The sequence below is a fragment of the Ostrea edulis genome, chromosome 6 (assembly GCF_947568905.1).
Source record: "Ostrea edulis chromosome 6, xbOstEdul1.1, whole genome shotgun sequence".
In the NCBI taxonomy this organism is placed as follows: Eukaryota; Metazoa; Mollusca; class Bivalvia; order Ostreida; family Ostreidae; genus Ostrea; species Ostrea edulis.
The window spans coordinates 59,917,544-59,943,703 of record NC_079169.1 but is presented as its reverse complement, the minus strand read 5'-3'; the positions used below and the strand labels follow the sequence as shown (position 1 = coordinate 59,943,703).

Genomic DNA, 26,160 nt, shown 5'->3' with positions numbered 1-26,160 from the left:
AACACTGTATCTTCCTATGCACATTTTGATTGGGGGACCAATATTTCTAAATGTGTTACTGTATGTGTTCCATTTTATCATTTGATGAGATACAGGTAACTTAATTTCACGTTGTAGAATCACTTGCTGGGTCGTGCCTACTTCTGCCTCTTGGAGGGAGACAAAATGGACCAGGCTGATGCACAGTTTAACTTTGTGTTGGGTCAGGTAAATGCAATTCTTAATTATTTTTACTATAACAGAATGTACCCAAGTGTGATACAAATATGTAATAATGTTTTTAAAAAAATATGTATGTAATACAAGAAAGTATTATATGTAAATATTTATTACACATACAGTATAATTTGTCCAAACCGGCCTATGAGTACTCCGGCGCTCTGTCAATTCCGGCCACAAAATATAGTCCCTAATATTTCTTTAACAAATCCTTTATTAATAATTCCCTGTACTCCGGATACTGCGTATTCTGTATATCGGCCGGCTTACACAGTCCCAACTGCTATCACTTAACTTTAATTATCCTGTGTAAACCGACCCCTCGATGATACACCACCCTAATTGTTGCGGTCCATTGTATTTGGTGTACACAAGGTCCCAACTGCTCGTAATTAGCTCTAATTATCGCATTTAAACCAGCCACCCCACGATGACCAACCTGTCGGTATTCGGTCGATCACACGCAATGTACACAAAGGGTGTCTCAAGGGAAGCCACAGGTAAGTAAAAGAGTGCAACTGGCAAGGAGTCGCGATCAGTTTAAAATAAAACCTGATTTTTAGGGGGTGCACTTTTCAATTATCACAGCACCACGCACGAGGTAATGGCGCTCCCCTTAACGACAGAGACGAGAACTGACATTAAAATACAAAGTTCAATTAATCGATGAATTCGATACATTCTTGGAATGAAACAAAATCGGCAACAATTCCGTTATGTTTTCCAAAAGCAGGGTTTCCCCTCGTGGACTTTTCGGAGCTCTACGGCGGTCAGACAGTGATGATATGCAGTTAGTTAGCACAACTCGCCATGTCTGGTCGATCACTCAGCATTGCATTAGTTTCCGTTTCACAAATTGAGACAGTTGAAAGCGATACATTTACAATGAAAGCTGGGAAAGACAAATTTTAAACGAACACAACACAAACTTGACGAACGTACATAATGTAGCACTTGATAACGGCGATGATGTAGACGAAATCGACAATTTACCAACAGAAAATTGTGCGAATAATTCCCAGATTTTAAACTGTTTAATAAAAATTGAAACTTTTTCAAATGAGCACGACAATAAAACACTGACATTTATATTTTTACATTTTGAATTCTTTTGTGATATATTTAAACGTTGGCAATCATTACACACGTATGCATAGATAGTGAATACAAGGGAAGCAACTCTCATTATTGTCAACATTCTGCACTCCGGACTCTGTGCAAACCGGCCAATTTCTTTGGAACCACACATAGCCGGTTTAGACAGATTATACTGTATATACTTTTGAAATCACTCTGTCAGTTCATAATTTTCATATCTGAAGTTCCGTTTTCTCTCACTGAACACAGTTATATGCTCTCAGCCATGTCATCTCAACTTAACTTTAAAAAAATTGTTTTATTTAAAGTTAGAAACTATTATTTTTAAATTGGGCATTATAGTGTCTCATGAAATAGCTGTTCTGGCCCCGTGGTCATACAGTGAAAGTAGTCAAAATTTAAATTTTGTATACATCTTTGCTTTGTTAAGATCACACTTATGTGTAGTTTTATATTGACATTTTGGAACATAATTGAAATCTATTTTTAGCATGAATTGAATTATTGACTAATATCAATATGTTATGCATAAAACCAATTTGACAATGGAACTGTAGTGGGTTTTTTTTCAGGCCATGGTCATAATTATTAATGATAATATTATGTCCTGGATATTGCTAGGTACTGTATTTTACTCTTCAGTTTGGAAGTCTAACATCGTAAATTGATCAGATCTTGACATTAAGAATTCATGATTTTCAATTCACACCTGCCTTTTAGGACCCAGTTTATTAAAATAGTGAAACAATCATAAGCTAGGTTGTGATCTATAGAATCTTATTATTTCAAATTTGTAATGAAGGACCAGTGCTGGATTATGACAAAGATTAATCTGAGTTTCTTCTGCCTTTACACATTTTTAAAATCCTTTGCTTCACATGTTACTTCTAGTAGTATTAATTAATTTCATCATTAAGGCTATAATTTCATCTTTTGATAGTTGCCACCCTATAATGCATACATCATCTCTTTAAGACTTGTTTATTTTCATACATCATATACTGCTCCTGGCAAACAGAATTAGGGGACTTGAAATTTTCCAATTTTTATGCAAATGTCACTAAAATTGCCAATTCAAAAGGTCTGGTCCCACCTTACGGTAAATAGAACTGATGTATAGCTTTTCTTACTTGTGCCGGTCTGTTTTTGAATGAGATCTACATGTAAGTATATCTGGTACATCACACCTTTATTTTTATCGTCGCAGGCAAACAACAACATCCCCTCACTGCTGGGTAAGGCATGCATTGCGTTCAATAAAAAGGACTATCGTGGAGCATTAGCATACTACAAAAAAGCCCTGAAGACCAACCACAACTGTCCTGCCTCCGTCAGGTTGGGGCTTGGTCATTGTTTTGTCAAACTCAATCGCTTGGAGAAAGCCAGGTTAGTTGTTTCATATGGCCATTCTGTAATTTCTTGAATCCCTTCCATTACATAAGTACAGTAAAACTATATCTTATTTGATAAGCATTTATACAAGAGTGATGTGTCATAAAGTTTGGTATTGTAGTTTAATAGATTTTACATGTAGCTTTGTTATAACAGGGTGTCAAGTCCCTATTTATTCCTATAAACTTCAAGGTTCCTATATTTTCCCTGTAAGTCATTATAATCCCTATAAAGCCCTATATATCCCCCCAAAAATGACATTCCTATTTTCAAAAATGATAAAAAAAAAAAAAAAAAAAAAAAAAACCTTAAAAAATCCAGGAGCTGATGCTAGATTGATATTTGATCAGATTGTTATGAAGAGAATAACTATGATGATTGTATAAGAACTGTCTATTGGATGGAAAACTGTCCACATCTGAAAGGATTTTGTCTTTGTTTATGTTTAATATTATTTCTTCTCCAGCAAAATACTATGCTTGCTAGATTTTTTTGCAGAAACAATAAACTTTTATACAAATTCTTTAATAAAACCCCGATTTATTCCTATAAATCTGCTGTAAAAATCCCTATATTTGCCCTGTAAACTGCAAAAAAAATAAAAAATCCTATAATCCTATATTTTTTAGACCAAAAGTGGCTTGACACCCTGTTATAAGACTATTAGTAATTTTACAATATTAAGATTTCTTGCATACATGTACACATTATGTACCAGCTTTAATGGGTCTGACATCTGCAATATGAATTCTTAGAATTAGGTGACAATACTTTATCTGTTAAATGTAACTGATTAACGTGTACACATTATATACCAGCTTTAAGGTAGGTAAATACTATTAGAAATTTCTGTCAATCAAATTTTTTTTTCATTTAAATAACTTTAACAACTCATAAACTAACTAAAAAACCCATATTAGACATACCTTTGCGGGTTTATTTTTATACTATGTGCTACAGAGCACATATACCCCCAAATGCAAAAGTCAAATTTTAACACAAGAATGCATGATCTCATGTTTTATTAAAAATATGCACCAAAGCATATCATATTAAGCTATAATATATAAAAACCAATAGCTATTCATTTATTGAGAGAATTTTTAAAGATATTCAATTGAAAACATACACAATTGCTGTTTAATCTGCTCACATCCTTCAGAAAAAAATCACAGAATATCGCAAGTTTGAAAAATTCTCAAAATCTAAATTGTTTACATGCCAGTTTATCTTTAAAAATATTTAGAATTATATCTAAGGTTAACAAAAAAACATATTTTACCATAGTTGACCAGAGATATTTTGCAAAATGGTCTCTTGAATATGCAAACCCCCATTTTTAAATTTAAGTTTTACAATTATTTTTTTGCACACTTTGAAAATAGTAAATTGTAACAGCAAATACAGTCTAAAAATCAAGATTAACAGAATATGACAATATATATATATGTAAAACATACTGAAAATTTTGTCCTACCAGACAATTAGAACACAAGGGGGGGGGGGGGGGGGGGGCACCCCCACCCCTTTCTTTTTCTCACAATTGTTTTGGTGTGTGTGTTATTCTTTTTTTGTTTGGCTATCAATCAAATCATACATAAAAATACCTACATGCTATCTCATACTTATAGAAAAAATAAATATAGTGTAACATATGTGTTGATTCTAGCAACTACAGCTCATGTACAAATAATTTTGTTTCTTGAAAGTACTTGTGAAGAAGAGTTCAAATATTCAACAACTTTGCTGATGATTTCTGAGGATTTATAATTCTGGGTTTCTTTGAACCAAACACAAACTCACTAAAAACAGTTTGAATTCCACTGTGAGGGTCACGCCTATGTATAATTTTTAACTTGTTCAGGCTTAGATTGCAAGCTATGAGCCTTTTAGAGATCAATGTAGATATTACATTGCTTTGTACCATTGGAGCTAGTGAGGACTTGATACTATAATAATTCATGGTAAATATATCTAAGATTCACATTTGAATGCTAAATGTAACTCGTACAGTTCTCGTAAACTACAAACATCAGACAAAGAAGTTATAACTGGAACTTTCTAGTCGGTGTTTAAAATTTAAAACCGGATACGTAAAAGCACGGACTTTCCTTAATACATGTAATTAGGTGACAATACTTTATCTGTTAAATGTAACTGATTAACGTGTACACATTATGTACCAGCTTTAATGGGTCTGACATCTGCAATATGAATTCTTAGAATTAGGTGACAATACTTTATCTGTTAAATGTAACTGATTAACGTGTACACATTATATACCAGCTTTAATACATGTAATTAGGTGACAATACTTTATCTGTTAAATGTAACTGATTAACGTGTACACATTATGTACCAGCTTTAATACATGTAATTAGGTGACAATACTTTATCTGTTAAATGTAACTGATTAACGTGTACACATTATATACCAGCTTTAATACATGTGGGTCTGATACTTAATCTGTTTGGGATGGTAATTATTCAGCAAATAAGACAGTTTACTCATTAGAAGCCATCAATCGTGTATTGTAGGGATGTACTGGAGAATTAGATATACATGGTTTGCTAATTCCCAGTACATAATTTATCTTAAAAGAACAACAAATTTATTTAGAAACTTTATTAGAAGTGGTGTGATTGTGTATGTGTTTGAATCTGCCCCAATATATGTAAAACCAAAACTGGCACGGAGTTCATTTCTATTTATTCAGGTGGAGATAATTTTACTTAATCAACTACGTTCCAATACTGACTTATATTATGAATGTGGGACTATAACTCAAAAGAAATTTCAGATAAACTTATTGTATTAAATGAATAGTCAAATAGCAAATTTTTATTCAAATAACAACAACAGAAAATGTTTGATTTTGTTGACATCCTTAGTATGTTTTTGTCCTGATGGGAATACGCAGCTTTCAGCGACGATTACTACGTGTATATGTATTTAGCTGTCTGAATCTGATTGTAGAATGGCATTTGAGCGAGCTCTGCATTTGGATCCACAGTGTGTGGGAGCATTGATTGGTCTGGCTATTCTAGAGCTGAATTCTAAAACCCAGGACTCCATTAAAAACGGTGTCCAGTTACTGTCCAAAGCATACACCATAGACTCCACCAATCCCATGATTCTAAACCATCTTGCCAACCATTTCTTCTACAAGAAGGTAATAGCATGTAGTTCTGAAATCAGGTAGGCAGTAATAAATACTCATTTCAGGACTAAAATAGATTTTTACATGAGTTTTAGGTTTCTCTGAACACATGCCATGCAAAAGAAATTTGATTTTCAGTGTTTGTAAAAGAGTCTTACTTTCATAAAATAGATTTATAGTGTAGGTAAGTGAGAAGAGAAGAATATTCATTTATGGTTTGCAGTTCTGTTTTCTCTGTTTTGACTTGATGTTAAATCCATGAAAATATCACTATTGAACGAAATAATCAGACCTGCATCTTTATGTTTTATGGAAGTGAAATTAATACAAATTTTGTTCAAAGCTTGAAAATAACCAGGAGGAAAATGAATTACCTTGTTTTCTGTGTACAGGATTATCAGAAAGTGCAACACCTGGCTCTTCACTCATTCCACAACACAGAGAATGAAGGCATGAGAGCAGAAAGCTGTTATCAGCTGGCTAGGGCCTTCCATGTTCAGGTATGAAAACACAATGACTCCTGGGAGTTCAGATCAGCATCTTTTGACTCAGAATGATTAATGAATGAGTCCTGTTTGCATTACAGCAAGACTACGATCAGGCCTTCCAGTATTACTACCAGTCAACACAGTTTGCTCCTCCTAACTTTGTCCTGCCGTTCTTTGGTCTGGGCCAGATGTACATATACAGGGGTGATAACGAAAATGTAAGTCATCCAATCAAATGATTGTTTCCGAAGTTGTAAATGAATGTGGGATGTACAAGCACTGTTCTACTTTCACTTTGTCACACAGGCAGCCACATGTTTTGAGAAGGTGCTGAAGGCTCAGTCGGGGAATTATGAAACAATGAAGATTCTGGGTTCCCTTTACGCAAATTCACCTGAGCCTGCTAAAAGAGATGTAGCCAAAGTACGTATACTGATGGAACAAATATTAATGATAAGTACCATTCTACATGTGTGTTGGCAGATTCTTTGATGAAAGCAAAGGGCGTAGCACATTGGAAAGTGGTTGACAAAAGAGAAAAGCCCACACACATGTTTACATCATTGTTTTATGATAATTGTATACAATTATGTATGTACTTTAATGTGACATATGATGGAATATGCAACTTTTAGTTGTCGATGGTTTGTAATGAACTGTTAACCCAGCTGAGGATTTGATGGTTTGGGTCTTGTTTGTATATGTTTATCTGCGAACAACATCAAGTTAAAAATATTTGGTTTTCATTCAAATTTTCATACAAAAAAAAAATAGGTTTAAACTTAAAGACAGAGTCAAAACTGGAGCCCAACACCTTGGGGTTTAATTTGCAGAAGATTCTCACGAGTGGATACCACGTGGTATTCAATACGGTCTGGATCCAAAAGTAAAACTTGTAGAAATAAAACAGATCACCAACACATCATGAGAATGCATGATAAATGTGTTTGGTTGACCGATTTCAAGCATGGGGCGGTCTTCATCAGGACCTAAAAATAGGATTGATAACTAGCTGATTAAATTTTTGGAACAATCTTGGTGAAAGCTGTAGCAGATAAATAATTGGGGAGCCATGGTCTCTTGACGTTCTTGTTTGTTTTGATGTTTGGGCAAAAACAGGTTTTATGATTCCTATTTTCAGCAACACTTGAAGAAGGTAACGGAGCAGTTTCCAGATGATGTGGAGGCGTGGATTGAACTGGCACAGATTCTGGAACAACAGGATGTACAGGTATAGGATGTTTTAAGGTGAAGAATGATAGAGATTAGATGAACAACAGGATGTACAGGTATAGGATGTTTTAAGGTGAAGAATGATAGAGATTAGTTGTACACCAGGATGTACAGGTATGGATGTTTTAAGGTGAAAAATGATAGAGATTAGTTGTACAACAGGATGTACAGGTATGGATGTTTTAAGGTGAAGAATGATAGAGATTAGTTGTACAACAGGATGTACAGGTATAGATGTTTAAAGGTGAAGAATGATAGAGATTAGTTGTACAACAGGATGTACAGGTATAGGATGTTTTAAGGTGAAGAATGATAGAGATTAGTTGTACAACAGGATGTAAAGGTATAGGATGCTTTAAGATGAAGAATGATATAGATTAGTTGTCAAGTATGTGGTGAAGGAATGCAATTCAGCATTATCACATTTTGTTTATATTCATCATGTGTATGGAAAAATTTATGTCCAGTAGATATCATGTGGGTTTTTTTTTTTTTTGTGGTACAGGGAGCGTTGTCAGCATATGGAACAGCCACTAGAATTCTGAAAGAGAAAGTGGAAGCTGATGTACCACCAGAAATTTTGAACAATGTGGCAGCTCTCCATTTTAGATTGGGAAATCTGCAAGAGGCCAGGGTTTGTTGTCTTCTTTCATGAATTTGCTTCTTTTTTTTTATCTTTCCTTTTTGTTTTGAGGGCAGCTGTACAGATTGTCAAAGTTTAACTATGTTCTAATGTTAAAATCTGTGTCACTGGATGGACTAAAATGATGACAGGTCGCAATATGAAGATTTTGCCAAGAACTTTTACACTGTTATTTTCATCTTTAATAACTGAAGTATAACTTTGCTCTGCTTTAACTTGGTCGGTCATAATCCATTTTCTCTTTTCAAATGTATATTTTCATGTTTTGAATTCCTATGGTAGAAAGGATGCAAATGTAACGTTTTTAAGTTTCCGTACATATACCTCAGAATTTTACACTAATGCTTTACTTACAGTTACACTTGTATTTTCAATTTGTAGAAATGTTACGAGGCATCTCTTGAAAGATCTCGTAGTGAGGCCCAACATGATGAAACCTACTATAGTGCCATTTCCGTGACAACGACCTATAACCTGGCCAGGTTGTATGAGGCAACACACGAGTACGACGATGCTGAGAGACTATACAAAAGTATTCTCCGAGACCATCCTAACTACGTGGACTGTATGTTATTCTTAATTGCTATAGAAATGATAAAATGATATAGAATACAACTTGTATTAGAGCATTCATTAATTGGTAAGCTGTTGCTTATATGAGTAAAAATTTAATTCATGCTATTTTTTAAGACATTCTAAAGAATCTATCTCTATGTGTACAACAATAGCTATGTCAAGTATCCATGTGCAGTGAAGTGTTATTAAATATATCTACTGTTGGTAAAATCCAATAAATTTATCAGTGTTTTGATAAAAAAAAAAAATTGGGGGGGAGGGGGGGGGGGAGTGTGTGTGTGTGTGACTGAGAATGAAATGTAAAAACACTGCTGAATATGGTGAGACTTTAAGAGTGTAATGATAGACTTTAGAGTTATCAAATATATCTGCATTAGCTATGATTTAAGAAAACATTCCTGTTATTGAAAGTTTTGTACAAGTTTTCTCCCTTTCTACACTACTGCAGATTATTTGATATAACTGATATATTGGTTGCAGGTTACCTGAGACTTGGTTGCATGGCTCGAGACAGGGGTCAGATCTACGAGGCCTCAGATTGGTTTAAAGAAGCCCTGCAGATTAATCAGGTTAGTGGGAACGATCTGAGAAAAAAAAGTAATAGAAATTTTTTTTCAGATCACACAAAACAGAGTCATGACTGGTAAAATGATTTTTACAGATTCTCTTATGATCTGATATCTTTTCAGGATCACCCGGATGCTTGGTCTTTGATAGGAAATCTGCATTTAGCCAAGCAAGAGTGGGGTCCGGGGCAGAAAAAGTTTGAGCGTATCATTGGACGACCTAACACAAAAGACGATGCCTACTCTCTGATTGCTTTGGGGAATGTTTGGCTACAGACTCTACACACTCCCATGAGAGACAAGGATAAGGTACTAGATTTTGATGAACATCAGGAAACTTGTAGAACCATGAAATACTTGCTGGGAGATTCTCCCTCTTTCCACTTTCATTTAGTGGGAGTTATCACTGAACGACCTTTCTTGACCTTATCTACCCCTTCTCCCCACTCCTCCTTTAAAAAAAGAACGACAAGGTTTTTGTAAACAAGTGCAATCATTTTTCAAATCTCAATGCAAGACACACCACTTAAAATTGAAAAATGGGGAAAGCTTAACAATAATAAAAAAATGTCTCTTCCTGTCTTAAAACTTCGCTCTACCAAATCCAACATAACAGTTGGTGGCATATAATATGTAGAAGACCGTTTCCCTAATGGATGGGTAGAGTCCATGAATCGGAGTTCAGTCATTCTACTTTGAATATTTTTTCTGGACAGAAATATTTTAACTAGGAAATCAGATTGTGTTATGTTACTCACTGAACGTATAAATGTGCAGTACTTATATCTTCTGTCCCTAGAAGATATTTCCCAGTGTCACAACGATAAATTAACTCTTAAGAGACTCGATTGTACACATTTATGGACCTGTGGCTTCATATTACTCAGAAGAAATATGGGTGCTAAATTGGAGAAATTATTAAAAAGGGAAATTTCATAGAGGGAGAAAAATGCTTTAGCAGGAGGTGTACCTCTCCTGTCCATCGCTAACAGACTTACTGGATAGATAAGCTTAATAGTTGGAGTCTCCCGCTTCAGTCAGGAGTGTTATGCAGAAGGACATGATTGTCAAGGGAGTGTGAGTGTTTTATTTGCAAATTCACTGACTTGACATTTGACACTCTAAGTTGAATTGATGTGACTGAGTTATGACCATGTAATCTCTAAAATTGTGTTCATTTTAATCAATTTAGCTTAGTACCGGACGCACCTTTTATATCTGTACTCAGAAGTTCAGAACAGGGCACTTCAGATTGTGAAGGAAGACACGATAGTGTTTGCATTGAAAATGGAGTGCATGCATTTGCCAATCAATACTTCTTTATGTCTGTGTTTGTATTTTGAATAACAATGAAAATTTCTCTGCTCGGGTCTGGGATAACTTCTGGTGACAGTTTTATGTTTGTAGCGGTGACCTTATTGCACCCATTGGTTGTCGTCTGTTGTGTGTTAACATTTTTAACTTCTTGATAACTACTATTCCAATTCTTTTCAAATTTGGTATGAAGCATCTTTGGGACAAGGGGGCATAAATTGTAAATTTCTGGACTCCTGTACCTTTTGGGTCTTAGGGGTGGGGCAAAAACTGCCCAAAAATTGACAAATTTTCAGAAATCCTCTTCTCTATAACCACACATGTGTAAGAAAAACTTAATTCATAGTGATGTAGAGCAGGAAGGCCTCTGCCAAAATTTTTAATTTCATTATCCCTGGGGTAGGGGCTCTAACCCCAGGGTGGGGCCAAACTTAGTACATAGTGTTTATATGTAAAACACTTAAATAACATCTTTAGTGCAATTGATACTAAATTTAAATTAAATAGATATTTTAAAAGAGTAGGTAGTCCTTTATCAAAATTGTAAATTTGATGATCACAGTGATAGGGGTTTTGGTATCAGGGTGGGGCCAAAATGGTCAGTGATTAAATTGGTATGTAGCATCTTTTGTAGAAGGGGGCAGGAAATTGTTTTTGAATAGGAATTTTTTTTCTAGATTTCTTTGCCTTTGGGACTAGTGATATTTTTAACTAGTATTCAGGTGACTGATAAGGTGTGTGGGCCTCTTGTGGGAGCCCAACATTGATCAGCCTGTGTGTCCATGTATTGACAGCTCACCTGAGCTGAAAGTTCAAATGAGCTTTTCTGATTGCATGTTGTCCATTGCCATGCCTCCTTCAAAGGGGAGATAATCGCAAAAATAGGGTTGGGTCATATAAAAATTTTCCTTTCAAGAACCACTGGTCCAGAAAAGCTGAAATATACATGAAAGCTTCCTGACATAATGCATATTCAAGTTTGTTAAAATTATGAGACCCAGGGGAAGGGTGAGGCCACAATGGGAATCAAAGTTTTACGTGCGAATATATAGGGAAAATCTTTAAAGATGGGCATCGGTGACTCAGGTGAACGATGTGGCCCATGGGCCTCATGTGTGTGTGTATGTTTTTTTTTCTCTCTCATCCCTGCAGCTATTGAATTGGAAACTTACACATAAACTTATATCAATGAATTACAGATATGTTTCAGTTGGGGTTTCTTAGAAAGAGTTATGGATCTTGAACTGGAAAATATCGACCTATCCCAAACTTTGCTTTACATTTTGGGCAACAAAACTCCGATATTTAATTTGTTGTCAAAATAATTGTGATTTCAGTATATTACCGCAGACTCACAAGTTTAACCTTAGTCATAACTTTTGTATTGATGATAGATAAAGGTCAAAACTCAGATCAGATTTACCATGATTAGACTTGGATATGATGGAGATGTTTAGCATTGAATGTTAAATGCATTCTTACAGGAAAAACGTCATCAGGAGAGAGCTCTGGCCATGTACAAACAAGTCCTCAGAAATGATGACCGCAACATCTGGGCAGCTAATGGAATCGGTAAGATTCTGAATAAAAGATAAACTAGTCTAAAAATAATTTTTATAACTGCTAATTGGACAAGAAGGGACATTGTTCATCCAATTTAATTATGTATAACTTTTGGTATTTCCAAAAATTGTATGCTGAGGATTTAGGAGTATGTTAAGCAGTACATTCATCAATGACCCTGAAGTTCAAAGATCTGAACTAAACTAGATCATATGTTTATTCATACATGTACTTAAAGGCCTACAATGTAGTACTTGACTTCTTGATATAAAGTATTTATGATATAACCGATGTAACTCAACAGCTGCAAATTATTGTCCAATACTGCATACAGTTTAATTTTTCCCACAGTTCTATTTTTTACAATTTTAAATTGGAACTTAACCGTGATATTTGTACAGACAAGGCATAAAACCTTGAATTTATAAAACATATTCAGACAAAAGCGTGAAATAGCCAGTTACTGTATTAATTTAGAGCTGTCTTCAGTAACACACACCACCACTACAGCTGCAGTAATGCACACTGCATTCATTTCAACAGTTTTCCAATATGGCAAGCGATGCTTTGTACAATCACTTTACCTGTTTTCTCTCTATGTTTTGGCTGAAGAAATCCAACACAGAAACAGTTTCAATCATACTAAATTCACAGCTTGCTCTCTGTAGAAATTTTAAGGTTATTTGTCTAATTTTGTTGATGGTTGGAAGCACCCTTTTTTTTCCGTCCACATTTATGGAATGCTGGATCTTACATCTTGATTTATGCACAGGGACTTCATTCCGTTAAAAAGAAATGTAAACCATATTTATGTATTTTTTCTTACGGGAGTAAGCACCCGTGATCTATGCAAGATAGATTGAGTTTGTGTTGAACTGAAAGGTAAACATGAAATATATCACAAACAACTTGTGTAATAGAAATATCAATAAAAATTGATAATTAATTATACTACTACATGTAGTATAGATATTAGTATGTGTGATGAATTGTGTTTCTATTTGACAGGACGTAGTTTTAAAATTTCAACTGAGTAAAAATCATGGAAGTCCGAAATGTTTAACTCTTAAATTTGGACCAGGTATTTCAATGGTCTGGAATGCAGTGTTGGTACTTGCATTTTCTTTCATTGATTGTATGGATTTTTAAAAAAAAAATTTATAACCTTTTCTTAAATAGAAATATGGCACAACATAAATGATATTAAAGTAATATATTTGCCAATACTCAATTATGTAATTGCACAAGGAGATGACAAGGGACCTAACTGCTTAGCCCTCTCTTTCAGAATTGCAGAGAAGTAATGTCGGATGTAAAATAATGGCAATTATTACATAAAATACACGCATTAAAGAAATTTATATTAGGTCAGACTGAGATCATCATAAATGTTCTCTCAGAAAACATCCTTAACACATGGTCCTATGTAGTTTTAAAACAGAGGGGTATGAGTAGAGGAAATCTCTTTCATTAAAGTTAAATTTTCCCACCATTAAGAAGTTTGAACTATAGAAGTTTGAATTGTTGACATTTGTCTTCTGATTGGTTGAGTTTTATGATAGCTTCTGAGTAGCTTAAATTTGAGTAAGTCAATATTGACTGTTCAATCAATTTGTTTGTGATTTAAAGCATTAACTGGTAAACATTTTCTCTATCCATTCTTTATATACATGTATATTATTATTATTTTTTTGTGCTCAGATATCTAACTTATGTATATATGCTAATTTGTAAGAAAAATAAGTGTTTTCAAAAAGGTTTCTTTGAATACTTGGTGATTTATTGCCACCAATCAAACTTTGAATAGTATTAAGAAGTTTTTTGTCTGCAAAAACATTTACAATTTTAGTTTTACATATACTTTACATGTAGTGCAACAAAAGCTATTTTAAAATTAGCAATGTGCAGATTTATTGATCAAAGGACACATGGTCTTTTTGTTTGGTTTTTTCTTCTTTTTTTGTTTTTGTTTTTGGTATGTTTTGTTCTGAAATATTTAACTGGTTTGTAATCCTTGTGCATGTCAGGAATTGCATCTCCACATTGTGCTATTTCATTACATAATGGGCAAACAATTCTTTAAAATGCAGTAAAATACATATTAAAAGCATGATCATTTTCTATTAGAAAGCAGTAGATCAAAAATTACCACATTTTACCTACATGCCATGTACGGAAAACGTGACTGAAATACGCCCTACACGTTTCCAAAGATATCTTCCGGATTTCTGATTCGTCCGTTACTGCTTCTGATTTTATACTTACAATCATGTAAGCAATTGTAATTGTGTTGAAGTTGTCCTGTAATGTCAAACGCACAGAGGATCAAACGTTTTTAGTTTGTAAAAAAGCATGGACGATGACTCTGAAGACCAGTCGAATAGCGGTCAGAAGAATAAAAAACAATGCGACCAGCATTTTAGGAACCAATATAAAACGTATCTGGGTATTAATCAATCAAAAAAAAGAAGTGGATTTGCTTATTGTGAAAAATGTATGCATGCCAAATAAAATCTTCCTCTTTTACAATTCAAAATCCTGGCATGTATGATTTTATGATAAACATCTATTATAAAGGGAGGGAGGGAATTAGGCATTTGAAGGATAAATCACTTTTTCTTAATTGCATGATTCAAAACTGGACTGCTATTGAAAATCTTTTAACAACATGAAGATTAAAGTTCATATTTATGTCCTAGTTGTGTTTTCTCTCTCAGAGCATCATTGGTCAGCTACTGACCTGTGTGTTTTCTATCTGATCCTGTGTTTTCTTTCTCGGAGCATCATTGGTCATTTTGTTTTCTCTCTGATTCTGTGTTTTCTTTCTCGGAGCATCATTGGTCAGCTACTGACTTGTGTGTTTTCTATTTGATCCTGTGTTTTCTTTCTCGGAGCATCATTAGTCAGCTACTGACTTGTGTGTTATCTGATCCTGTGTTTTCTTTCTCGGAGCATCATTGGTCAGCTACTGACTTGTGTGTTATCTATGTGATCCTGTGTTTTCTTTCTCGGAGCATCATTGGTCAGCTACTGACCTGTGTGTTTTCTCTCTGATCCTGTGTTTTCTTTCTCGGAGCATCATTGGTCAGCTACTGACTTGTGTGTTATCTATGTGATCCTGTGTTTTCTTTCTCGGAGCATCATTAGTCAGCTACTGACTTGTGTGCTATCTGATCCTGTGTTTAAAGCTGTTTTTCTTAAAACCAATATAATTTTAATATTCTTGGAGATAAAAACTATGAACTTCAGAAGCCTATTTTAGCAGGTAATCTATTACAATTTTTAACAGGAAACGTCTGGTGTAGTGGTGTGATGCTAAAATAGTATCCTTGTGTAATGATTGACGTGAGCAGATCAAAGCATCCCATTTTGATTAGCATGCTACTACATGTACTACCGATGTGCTGTATTTTAATAGTGGTTTGTTTCAGGGGTAGGCTTCTTGACGGATAATCAGACGATGCAGTAATTATTTGTGATATTGAATTGGTTATATAAATGTTGCGTAATGCCTAGTGTTTAGTGATTGCAACATTGACTTGTCAGTCAGTCAATATTCGCATCCTTCTTATGTACAGTATATTGATTCTGAAATATGTATTTAATTTCTGAAATGCACTTCCGTAAATATGGTTTCCGTTCTTTTTAAACTTGGAAGAATTGAGGAGTCTACATTAAAGCTCAGTGGGTTTGAGGTACAATTTTGTTTTCGTATTTGCTAAAATTTTCATTTATACATGTTCTAGATGTATTTTGGTGTAAATTTCTGTAAATTCAAATAAATCGTAGGAAACCCGAGTGATTTGTTCTCTAAATTAATTGTGATGTTGAATTGGTTACTGATCATTTTAAAATTGATTTGAAGACTAAACTTGCTGTTTTCTGTTCATTTGCCAATGATTAAAGTTTTCTCAGAATTATAAAGTGAATATTGCTTTTTAAGAGTTACAAGCAAAAAGAAAAAGCTATTCATTGTCAATATCAATGACAGGTGCTTTATATATTTCAGAAATCAGAATTTTAATGTACTGTACATTTACCTTTAATAAGGAATAAAACTTCAAAGCCTTCTTTTTCTTTTTTTTTTTTGGGGGGGGGTGTGTGTGTGTTCAGCATATGAAGTTTACCCCCCAAAAAATTGTCTTTCTGTTGTGCATGTACATGCAGATTCATTGGTATCTATAAATGGAATTTCATATGTTAAAAATCATAAAACAAGATCATTGTTCATACACTGCTCATAGATCTGGGAATTTTAAACAATTTTCATAGAATACCTTTTTTTCTAAATTTTATCTTTGTAAAAAAAAAAATTATGTTTTAAAGACACCTTCACAAGCCCAACTTTATGATCCACCTCTCTTTACACTCAGCAGATTCTGCCAGCTAGAATATTGGATCCATGCAACATCAATATCTAATTCCTTGTTTTTGATGGATTACATCCAATTAGAATGCAATTTACAGTTTGTCATGCATATTTCTTTTAAAAAGTTATTGAATAAGCAACTGTTGAAAAAAACTCCATTCTCCAGCAAGACTTTTGTGGATGTATTTGATCACAGCACAAGTTTTGTACTGTTTCAAATCATGTTACTTGCTGAAGAACAAGTTCAGGACAGCAGTCACAATGATTAAATACACAGTGTCTGAAGCTTCAATGCTTTTAATTTCTAATAAACTTCAACATATTAATGAGTGTACAAATTTAGCAGCTTATTTTATATGAACAAATGATTTACATACAGAGCAGCACTTGAATTTTTAACAAAACAACTCGACATTGTTTATATGTCACAACTAGTATTTGTGAAACAGTCCATGGTGTTCAAGGCAAGTTGTCGCTTCTTCTTGGCAATTTCAGTGAGAGAACGAGTGTTGTTTGAGCGATTACGTTTGTTGGCGAACCATTTCTTTACTTGCTCAGCTGTGACCCCCCCTGCAGCAGACAGCCTGTCAATGGCATCAGGGTTTGGATAGGGATGTTCAAGATGATTGTCGTACCAGCTCTCCATCAGCTGGACTGCTTTCTTGGAAAGGAGAGGACGAAGTTTGATTTGTCGAGAAGAGTAGTTCATCTGCTGGGTCTTCTCCAGCAGCAGAAGACTCTGTTCAACACGATCCATGATTTGATGAAGTTGATTATCGTAATGTAAGTTCATGGCATATTTTGCGTCTTTTGTCATTTTCTTCTGTTGCAGAGCACAGAATCTTTCTGTTTCCACATCTGATGCTTGTTGATGGTAAAATTCAGAAAGTTTCTGAACATCTTCGGGAAAGAAACACGAAAGTTTGTTGAAGCGGTCCTGTATCGACTGCTCTCTGGAGAAAACGTTACTGTTGGGCTCTGTTGTCAAGGCATCAAAGAGTGATTGTGGAAGCGACTCTTTACCGGAAATGCAATCACTGGCTAAGACAGCTTGAAGGTCATTGAAGAAGGGATTGTTGTAGAATGAACTTTGAGGGTGAGGGGATCCAAGAAGATTGGTGAGCGAATCGTTGAAGCGAGATTCTCCTAAAAAGCTGTTGTTGTTTGGAGTTGTTGATTGCTTTGCCTGTGTATGAGTGGTAATAGGTGTAGATGTCATTGGCTGGCTCTTGGTAGTTGCTATCGGACTGTTCATATCTTCCAATTCCAAGATACCGCAGCTAGACAAAGCACTGCGATGTTGGCTCTTGTTAGTTGCTATCGGACTGTTCATTTCTTCCAATTCCAAGATATCGCAGCTAGACAAAGCACTGCGAGGTTGGCTCTTGTTAGTTGTTATCGAATTGTCCGTTTCTTCTAATTCCAAGATTTCGCAGCTAGACAAAGCACTGCGATGTCGCACGCGATATTTGTCACCGCACAGCACAACATGGTCAGGGGATACACTAGATTCATTGAAGTCTGTACTTTCCTTTGAGGGGTCAAACAAATCGGTCAGGTTGTCAAGGTCATCACTCAAGAAGGAGTCCTTGGATTCATCACTAAGAATTGTTGTGGCAACGATCTCCGAGAGGTCAATCAATGGAGGCTGATGAGGAGGTGGCACAGGTTTCTCAAGATCGGACTCGATATCGTCAATGTAGTTATAAGCAATATGGTGTGCATCCATTGTACTCCAATTTCTTAGGCTCACAAATAGTGGTTGACTTAATAACTGAAGATCTGAACTTTGCAGAAAAATGCCATGGCCAAAGCTCAGGTGTCAGGGCTTTTTGTTGGAGTAGGAAATGGCATTGGACATAGAATGGACTTTTCATTGGTCAGTTTGTAAAGTTTAGTAACTCAAATTCAAAGTTTAGGTACTTCATTGGTCAGTATGGTATAATTTGAGTTGCTCATCCTTCACAGATAGTTGATTACAAGGTGTTTAGTTTAGACAGTAGAGTAATTGGTTGCTCAATGTCCCTACCTGTTTTCATAGTCCTTGCTGGGCAATTTAATTGGTGTCAATTGGGGCACACTTCCAGTGATAATTTCCATAGTTTTGATAACAATTAAGAAAGTAATTCATGTCTACCTATTTTGAAGAAGTTTGAGATATACTTTGATTTTGTTGATGAGAATTTATTAAAATTAATTTTTCATTTTTCTGATTTTCAAAGATGATAAATACATAAAAAGTATATTGCTAAGTCATTGAATAATCAATTTGATCATACAGTCAAGTTTTCCTTTCAGCAATTATGCACTTTTTGCCAATCTCCATAATTTGAAATTTGTTACTGCCACATAATATCCAACTAATATGCTCCTTTTTTGTAAATAGCATTTCTAAGAAATTATGTAATTAAGATCTGAAGTGTCTTAAGATCCAAAGTGAAAAATACAAAAAAAAGAATATTTCAGAATGAATTTAATGTATACATACACATGTAATACGATTTTGCTGGTCAATGAATTTGAAATATTTTCTATATACTTGAAATTTAATTGATTTTTATTTATTTTATTATGTAAAATTTGCCTCTATATCTGTTTGTTATAAATAAAATTAGAGTTGAAATATCTAGTATCTGGAAACAATTTCACATTGAAAAGGTTATTATCTCGGATAAATTTTGATTTGTTGTTTTCCGTTGAATAAGTTCAGAGAGTAAATGAATGAGTAGAAAATTAGAATAAAAAATATATGATGGATGAATCAGTTTTGTGTCCCATTGTCATAATTTATTTTTGCAACCAATAACTTGGATGAAAATGTGAGTGTAAGGAAACTAACTATTCATTTTTATAATCATTAGGTTGAATATATTGTTTTAAAAAAGTCGCCATTTTTCTCAATCTGTCTACAAGTATGCATGGAAAGATGTGAGGGAGAAAAAAATGAATAAAGGTTATATTGAAAGATATATTTGGTAAGTGAAGGGGTTACAAAGTAATTATTTTAAAACAGTTTCACTGCATATTCAGAAAATTTTCATGTAGGCTTTGTAAATCTTCAGGTTTTCCTTTTTTTCCACAAAGCTTTCTGTGTTATTTGTTAAAGATTTTACTCTCAAATTATCAACATCAGTAGAACATTTTATCCCTCGTGTACCAACAAGAAGAAACTGGAAATATCCACAAAACATTGATCTGTGGATCTAAATGTCATCAAGTAACTATCTACTGTTTATTACATATTGAAAAAATACTTTCGTATTGAACAAAATGTTGCAAAACCAAATGTTTTGCCGCCGTTTACTAATGTGTAAAATAAATATTAGCTATGATGAAAGAGTTTTTGAATGTTAGATATTGGTTTAGACAGAATATATTGAAATTCAGTGCTTAAACATCTACCAATTATGTTACACAACTGAGAAAATAATGTATATTTATAAATTTTTAAAAAAAAATGGTTTAGTTTGCTATCCTGACCCTTGAACTTTGAATGATTTATTAGATATTTATATGTTAGCAATTTACTGATATGCATCCTAATATATATTTACATATATCATGTGTACCTACATTATAATGCACACACAGCCCTGCTTTACTCACTAATTTCAAATTTGTATATAAATTGTTTTTTGTACCTCCTTTATCATCTCTGTGATCTAAGTACATAAATGAATTTACAAACTAGACTGGTAGTGGAAGAATGTCACATCGTAATTAGCATCCATTAATTGAGAGGAACATGTAATTACAATGTTAGTGATTAAAGCTTTAATGTTGACAATACCCAAATTATGAAAGACTGTTGACAAATATCTTGATTGTTTGCAAATGTATTATAATCTGTTGTCATTTCGTTGTATTTGATGATTATGTTTAATGATATAAGTGTATTACAAGTATCATTATAGATGCTGTGATATGAGAGAGAAAGGATTGCATGCTGAATTCAAAGTACTCCCCTCTGTCATTAAAGTTTAAAACTATTAATTTCTCTGTTATTTACTCTATTAATTAAGAATGGCTTGAGTGGTGAGCAAATAGTGAATTCCATTTTTCCAATGCAGATAATCAATGTGTGTCTTTGATCAGTCAAATAATGAGAATTAAGGTATAATGATTAATTAAATGAAAACAAAACCATACACAGTCAATATAAGTGTATTTTATGTCCTCAGAGTTAATGGAATTATTTATTTAAAGAATATAGATATGATATGTATGAAATTTAAATGCAGATTAACAGACATGTTATAATTCTACCAGTAAAATCACCCGAGAATCAGAATGCTAAAAGAATTTAATATGAAAATTTCAATTTTTTTTTTACTAGACTGAGTTTAAATGATATTCATCATGATAATTAATAGTTTTACAATGAATTTGTATTTATCGATTGGAGAGTGTGCAACACTTTTCCAGAATGAATCTGAGAATCACTTCTTTTTTTTTATTTAAGTAATTTTGATGTGTATGCATGGTTACATTGGAAATCTAGAACGTGAAGATCGAAAAGAATTTTATTTGCTTATACATTCTGTTTTTGTACTATTTGATATATATTTCCTATTCGGATATTAGTTTGAATTTTTAATTATTAATCAACCTGAAAAAACAAGAATTGAAAATATTTTAAACGTTGAATACAAGATATACCAACTTGACGCAGTTCTTTTAGTTTAAAATGAAATGGTAGGAAAGTTGATCTTTTAGTATAAAAAGGTTTGCTTGATTTTGGGTTGGGTTTTTTTTCTTCCAAAAAGGACAGTTTGAAATATATATATTATTTTTGTTTTATAAGTGATAAGTAAATAAATTCTAAATAATTAGTTTGTTCAGTAAACATGTTGATTTCATGGGGGGGATTTAGAAATGGTTTTTATTGACAAATTCATATTAATTAAAGAGAAATAGAAAGTCCAAATATTTAATACTAATATTCTTTAATAAATATGTGTCATATCTACATATCACTAATATTCAACAAATAATATGTATAACAATAATGATATTCAAAATTATGAAAATGCTGTCAGTAATATTTTAGATCATTTAAGATCATGACATGAATGAAAATGAAAAAGCACTAACTATGCAGAGAATAATGCAAAATAAATTATTACTGAAGTTTATAAAGCTTTACTTGTCACTTGAAGTACTGATTGCGGTTGTTGCGTGAGCGATTCCTTTTGTTAGCAAACCATTTTCGGACTTGTTCTACTGTAAGTCCACAGTCTAATGCTAGTCGAATTGTCTGATCTCGTGAAGGATATGGGTTGCTGATGTTTTCACTGAACCAGCCATCAAGAATCTTGACGGAACGCTTTGGCAAAAGTCTAGTCTTTCTAGCTTCTCCGCAGCATGAATCAAGTCCGCCATCAGGGAGAGCCTGGGAATTGTCTTGGATCACTTGAATTCTGTCTAAGACTTGATTAATTATTTGTAGAAATTGTTCTTCAACTTCATGCAAACAGTTGGAATCCATAGAGCAAGCAGATTCGGATTCCAGTTTCTCTTTGTAATGTTTTTCAGAAAAGGTGATCTGATACTGATAGAATTCTGTGAGCTGTCTGGATTTCTCCATATCAGTCTTTTCTAATTCTTTCAGTTTCTTCATCATGTACTTTTCTTGTTTTCTTACATGGTAAGATAATGGCAGCTCTTCTGTTCTCGTTCGGTATTTCAGACTTCGAGTTCTTGAGCGCTGAATGTCGAGGCATCTTTGATCATTGTCATTTTCACATGCTTGGTAAGCACCATCTCGAGAATGAAACCATTGATTTTTAACACCTTCCTCCATCTCATTTGTTGAGTAGTTGGATTTTGAGCTTCCACTGGGCTCGGAGTGATAATGAAATGCATCATGATGATGCGGCACAAATTGTGGCCAGGAGGGAAAATTGCCATTAAGAGGCATGAAATTTTGGTGCTGGTATCTGTTGTGGTGGTACTGGTCACTTTCGGACGCATTACTTGATATGCTGAAGTCGGATGACCAGTAGGATGGGTTGTCTGAACTATGAATTCCTCGATCATAAGAATGAAATGCACCATGTTCGAATTGCCGATGATGAGAGGCGGCTGAGTGATTCTCGGGCTCTTGTGGAAAAAAACTCAATGAGTGTCCTGAGGAAAAAGGAAGTCCTGAGAGCATGTATGAGTGCGAGTTGGAATATGAATTTCCGACATCATAGTGTCCCGCAGACTGCAGTGGGTACATGGACCAGCTTTGGTTAGTGGTGTAACTTGATGGAGGGATGAGGCCAGAGCTGTGCGAATACAAGTCTGCAGCATTGTTCTCCAAGGTCGGGATTTTAAGAGGCAGTCCTATGTGTGGCCGACGGTTTTCCATGTCTAGTTTGACTGTAAGAGGTGCTTGCGCAGACAGATATGGCTGTTCGCCTATGATTTTGTCATTATAGTCACAAGATTTACCAGCAGTTGTCCTTGTTTTCAGAGTTATATGACAGTTTACACTAAAATCAGGTGCATTCATAGTGGCCGCAACAGAAATATTGAGAAAATTTCACGGGGCATCGTGATGGAAATCAGGGCTGTACCATGATACCTGGTTAAGAGTGATTGGTTAATTGCACTCTGATACATAAAGTAGCGTCCCAAGAAAGTCATTACAGTCTTATGTTTGCAGAAGCATTTTTTACATTGCCCATATGGATGTATTGAAAAGGGGGGTTAGAAAAAATTAATATTTTGTAGCGCTCCAAAGAATTCTTCCCTGAATACACTGTCAACATTGCAAGAAAGTGTAAAAATATCTTGAATGCAACAAATAATTACACGTGATATTAATTGAATTAATAATAATAGAATACAGTGACAGCCCATTGTATGATTATGAAATGTTTATTTAAATACTGCAAGGCCAATCTAGTGCTATCATATTCAGAGTTAAAAGGTCAATATGAACGCACCGTATGCCTTCTATCTGGGCTCCTTTTGATCTTATTGTCTGCGTCATGTTTTGAAGTTTCCAGCATTGTCAGGCTAAATTTAGATACTAAAGCCCATCAGTGAAACGTAATAGAATTTTGATCGATTTGATGTGCATGGGGTAGATTCATTTATCGCTTAAGATTTTCCATATCCCATGTTTATTTTGTTTTTCTTTTTCGATACTCATTAACTTGAGAAATTAAAACGTATCCCGACTAGGCTAAGTTCTATGCAGGTGTTGGGTCATCATGTTCAATACAGTGTCATTAATTCTTGAGCATTTAAAAAATTTGTCAAATTAAAAAAAAGTCAATGCATCAGTATAGTTAGCAAAAGTTTGAAAAATTGTTTCGATAGTTTACACACTATTTATTTTGTGTATGAAATCAGTGAGGGGACAAAATCACTTTATATGATATGAGTGATATCAATTTTATGCTTGAACAATGTTTTAAGTATTTTCTTTTGAAAGTTAAAATGAATATATGTTCTTGGGACTCAAAGTGCTTCTATAGACAGTGACAAAAGGATTATTGCCTTCAGTGTTTCAAGTGACCAATTTTAAAAAAACTGATGATGTGCTTGTTTTATTGTCAGCATCATAGTTTTGTTTTTGAAAAACACTTCAAGATCATTTTTTGTAAGGCAAAGATAGCATCACTGGTAAATGCAGTAATTCACCACTTGAAACACTTTTGTCTGTAGTGAAATACCGTTGACATGTGTACTTCAAGTGGAAATTTTTTTTCCACAAATTTGTTTTATTTGTTGTTTTGCATCCCATCAAAAAAATTTGTTTGTATAGAGACATCACTAGTTGTATGTGAAAGTGCCACAAATTTTGATCTATGCACTGCGCACATGAAACATGCTGTGTAACTTTGGGAGTGGCTCTAGAGCATGTTGCAATTTTAATTAATTTCAACCTTGCAGGAGGTTTTTTTTAACTTTGTATGAAATATGATATTAAATGGAGGAAATATGATATTAAATGGAGGGTATGTGCTTTGTCAATTTAACTCCTCTTGCATTTTGAAGTGAGGATTGTATTTTACAGAGTGTTTGTATTAGTACTGAAGATGTGCTTATTGCAAGGATTTTGATTTTTCAATTTTTTGAGAAAATAACAAGTTGTGGAGTTAATCAGGTTTGAGGAAATATTACAAAGTGAGTGATTTGTATGTCTAACTCCTCTCATAGTTTTCAAGAAATGAAAATTTATTGAAGGAATAGCTGACCCTCATTTATTCGCATATTACAAAAGAAAGTATGATGGCTGATACTACCTTATAGCTGTACAACTCGTGGTATTCTTGTAGCTGTGCAACTCATGGTATTTTTGTAGTTGTACAACTCGTGGTATTCTTGTAGCTGTACAACTCGTGTTTTTGTAGCTGTACAACCCGTGGTGTTTTTGTAGCTGTACAACTAGTGACATTTTTGTAGCTACTCATGGTATTTTTGTAGTTGTACAACTTATGGTGTTTTTGTAGCTGTATAACTCATGGCATTTTTGCCATGTTTTTAAATCAATGTATAGAAAACAAACACTTAAATAAAACACCCTACATCAGCTCATGACGAGCTTCAATAAAATACCCTACATCAGCTCATGATGAGCTTCAATAAAACACCCTACATCAGCTCATGACGAGCTTCAATAAAACACCCTACATCAGCTCATGACGAGCTTCAATAAAACACCCTACATCAGCTCATGACGAGCTTCAATAAAACACCCTACATCAGCTCATGACGAGCTTCAATAAAACACCCTACATCAGCTCATGACGAGCTTCAATAAAACACCCTACATCAGCTCATGACGAGCTTATCATGTACCTTTTTGGTTCCCCTGTTAAGGTCTCATCACATTGAGGAAAGAAAGTTTGAAGTGCTATGGATATCATGAATCTTGTGTAAAATTTTAAAGGAGTCCTTTTTTCTTTCTTTTTGTTTGTTTGTTTTTTTTTTTTTAGAGATGTGACAATATTAAGTATCTTGCTAACAAAATTACATGTACTCATAAAATACTGGACAGTTAACAAGATAGTGATTTTTGGTCACTTAAAAAAATGGCAGAAAATGGACATGTTTGTAACATCATACATAGTAATTCATGATTCATATTGAAAATTATAATTTTCAAAATTCCAATGTAATGTTGCAGTTTAATGTTGAAGTGGATTAATTAGTGAAATACAATATTTGAATGCACCAATGAGGACCACATGTATAGAAAAGCATTTCAATAGCAGCTAGATAATGAATTGTAAAGTTTTAAATTTTGTCATGACTGTGAAGTCATTGCCCTCACTAAGATTGGAAAACTTTTGATAGTGAAATATTGCAGCCATTTTTTTTCCAATAGCACATGATTTGCATCACCAGGTTTAATGTGTGGTGAGGCTGGGATTAGTCAGATGACAAACTATTTGAAATATCTGGATAAATATATTTTCAAAGAGTAGCATATAAAATCAAAATGTGAGTTGTCTAACCTTGTTGGAAATTCTATGAATATTATATATATTTATATACTGTTAAAGTTATTCATTTTTATTAGGTCTAATTCTCATTA

At 34.0% G+C, this 26,160-nt stretch overlaps 2 protein-coding genes across 2 annotated transcripts in view; one reads left to right on the top strand and one right to left on the bottom strand.

Annotated features, from left to right (window-relative positions):
* LOC125683904 (RNA polymerase-associated protein CTR9 homolog) overlaps positions 1-26,160 on the top strand; it is a 53,300-nt gene that overhangs the window by 6,244 nt on the left and 20,896 nt on the right. The window contains exons 4-15 of the mRNA XM_048925441.2: positions 118-207; positions 2,525-2,703; positions 5,687-5,882; positions 6,263-6,370; positions 6,457-6,576; positions 6,665-6,781; positions 7,500-7,589; positions 8,097-8,225; positions 8,616-8,799; positions 9,291-9,379; positions 9,500-9,685; positions 12,175-12,262. Of these exons, the coding sequence (XP_048781398.1) occupies positions 118-207; positions 2,525-2,703; positions 5,687-5,882; positions 6,263-6,370; positions 6,457-6,576; positions 6,665-6,781; positions 7,500-7,589; positions 8,097-8,225; positions 8,616-8,799; positions 9,291-9,379; positions 9,500-9,685; positions 12,175-12,262 (1,576 nt within the window). The remainder of the gene's footprint in view (positions 1-117; positions 208-2,524; positions 2,704-5,686; positions 5,883-6,262; positions 6,371-6,456; positions 6,577-6,664; positions 6,782-7,499; positions 7,590-8,096; positions 8,226-8,615; positions 8,800-9,290; positions 9,380-9,499; positions 9,686-12,174; positions 12,263-26,160) is intronic.
* LOC125683905 (uncharacterized) lies at positions 13,679-18,995 on the bottom strand. Its single transcript, XM_056140303.1, has one exon. The coding sequence runs from the start codon at positions 18,349-18,351 to the stop codon at positions 17,041-17,043; it is 1,311 nt and encodes a 436-aa protein (XP_055996278.1). The 5' UTR covers positions 18,352-18,995; the 3' UTR covers positions 13,679-17,040.

Excerpts from the sequence above, each read along its gene's own strand:
- LOC125683905 (XM_056140303.1), bottom strand. The coding sequence starts at position 18,351 with ATGGATGCACACCATATTGCTTATAACTACATTGACGATATCGAGTCC.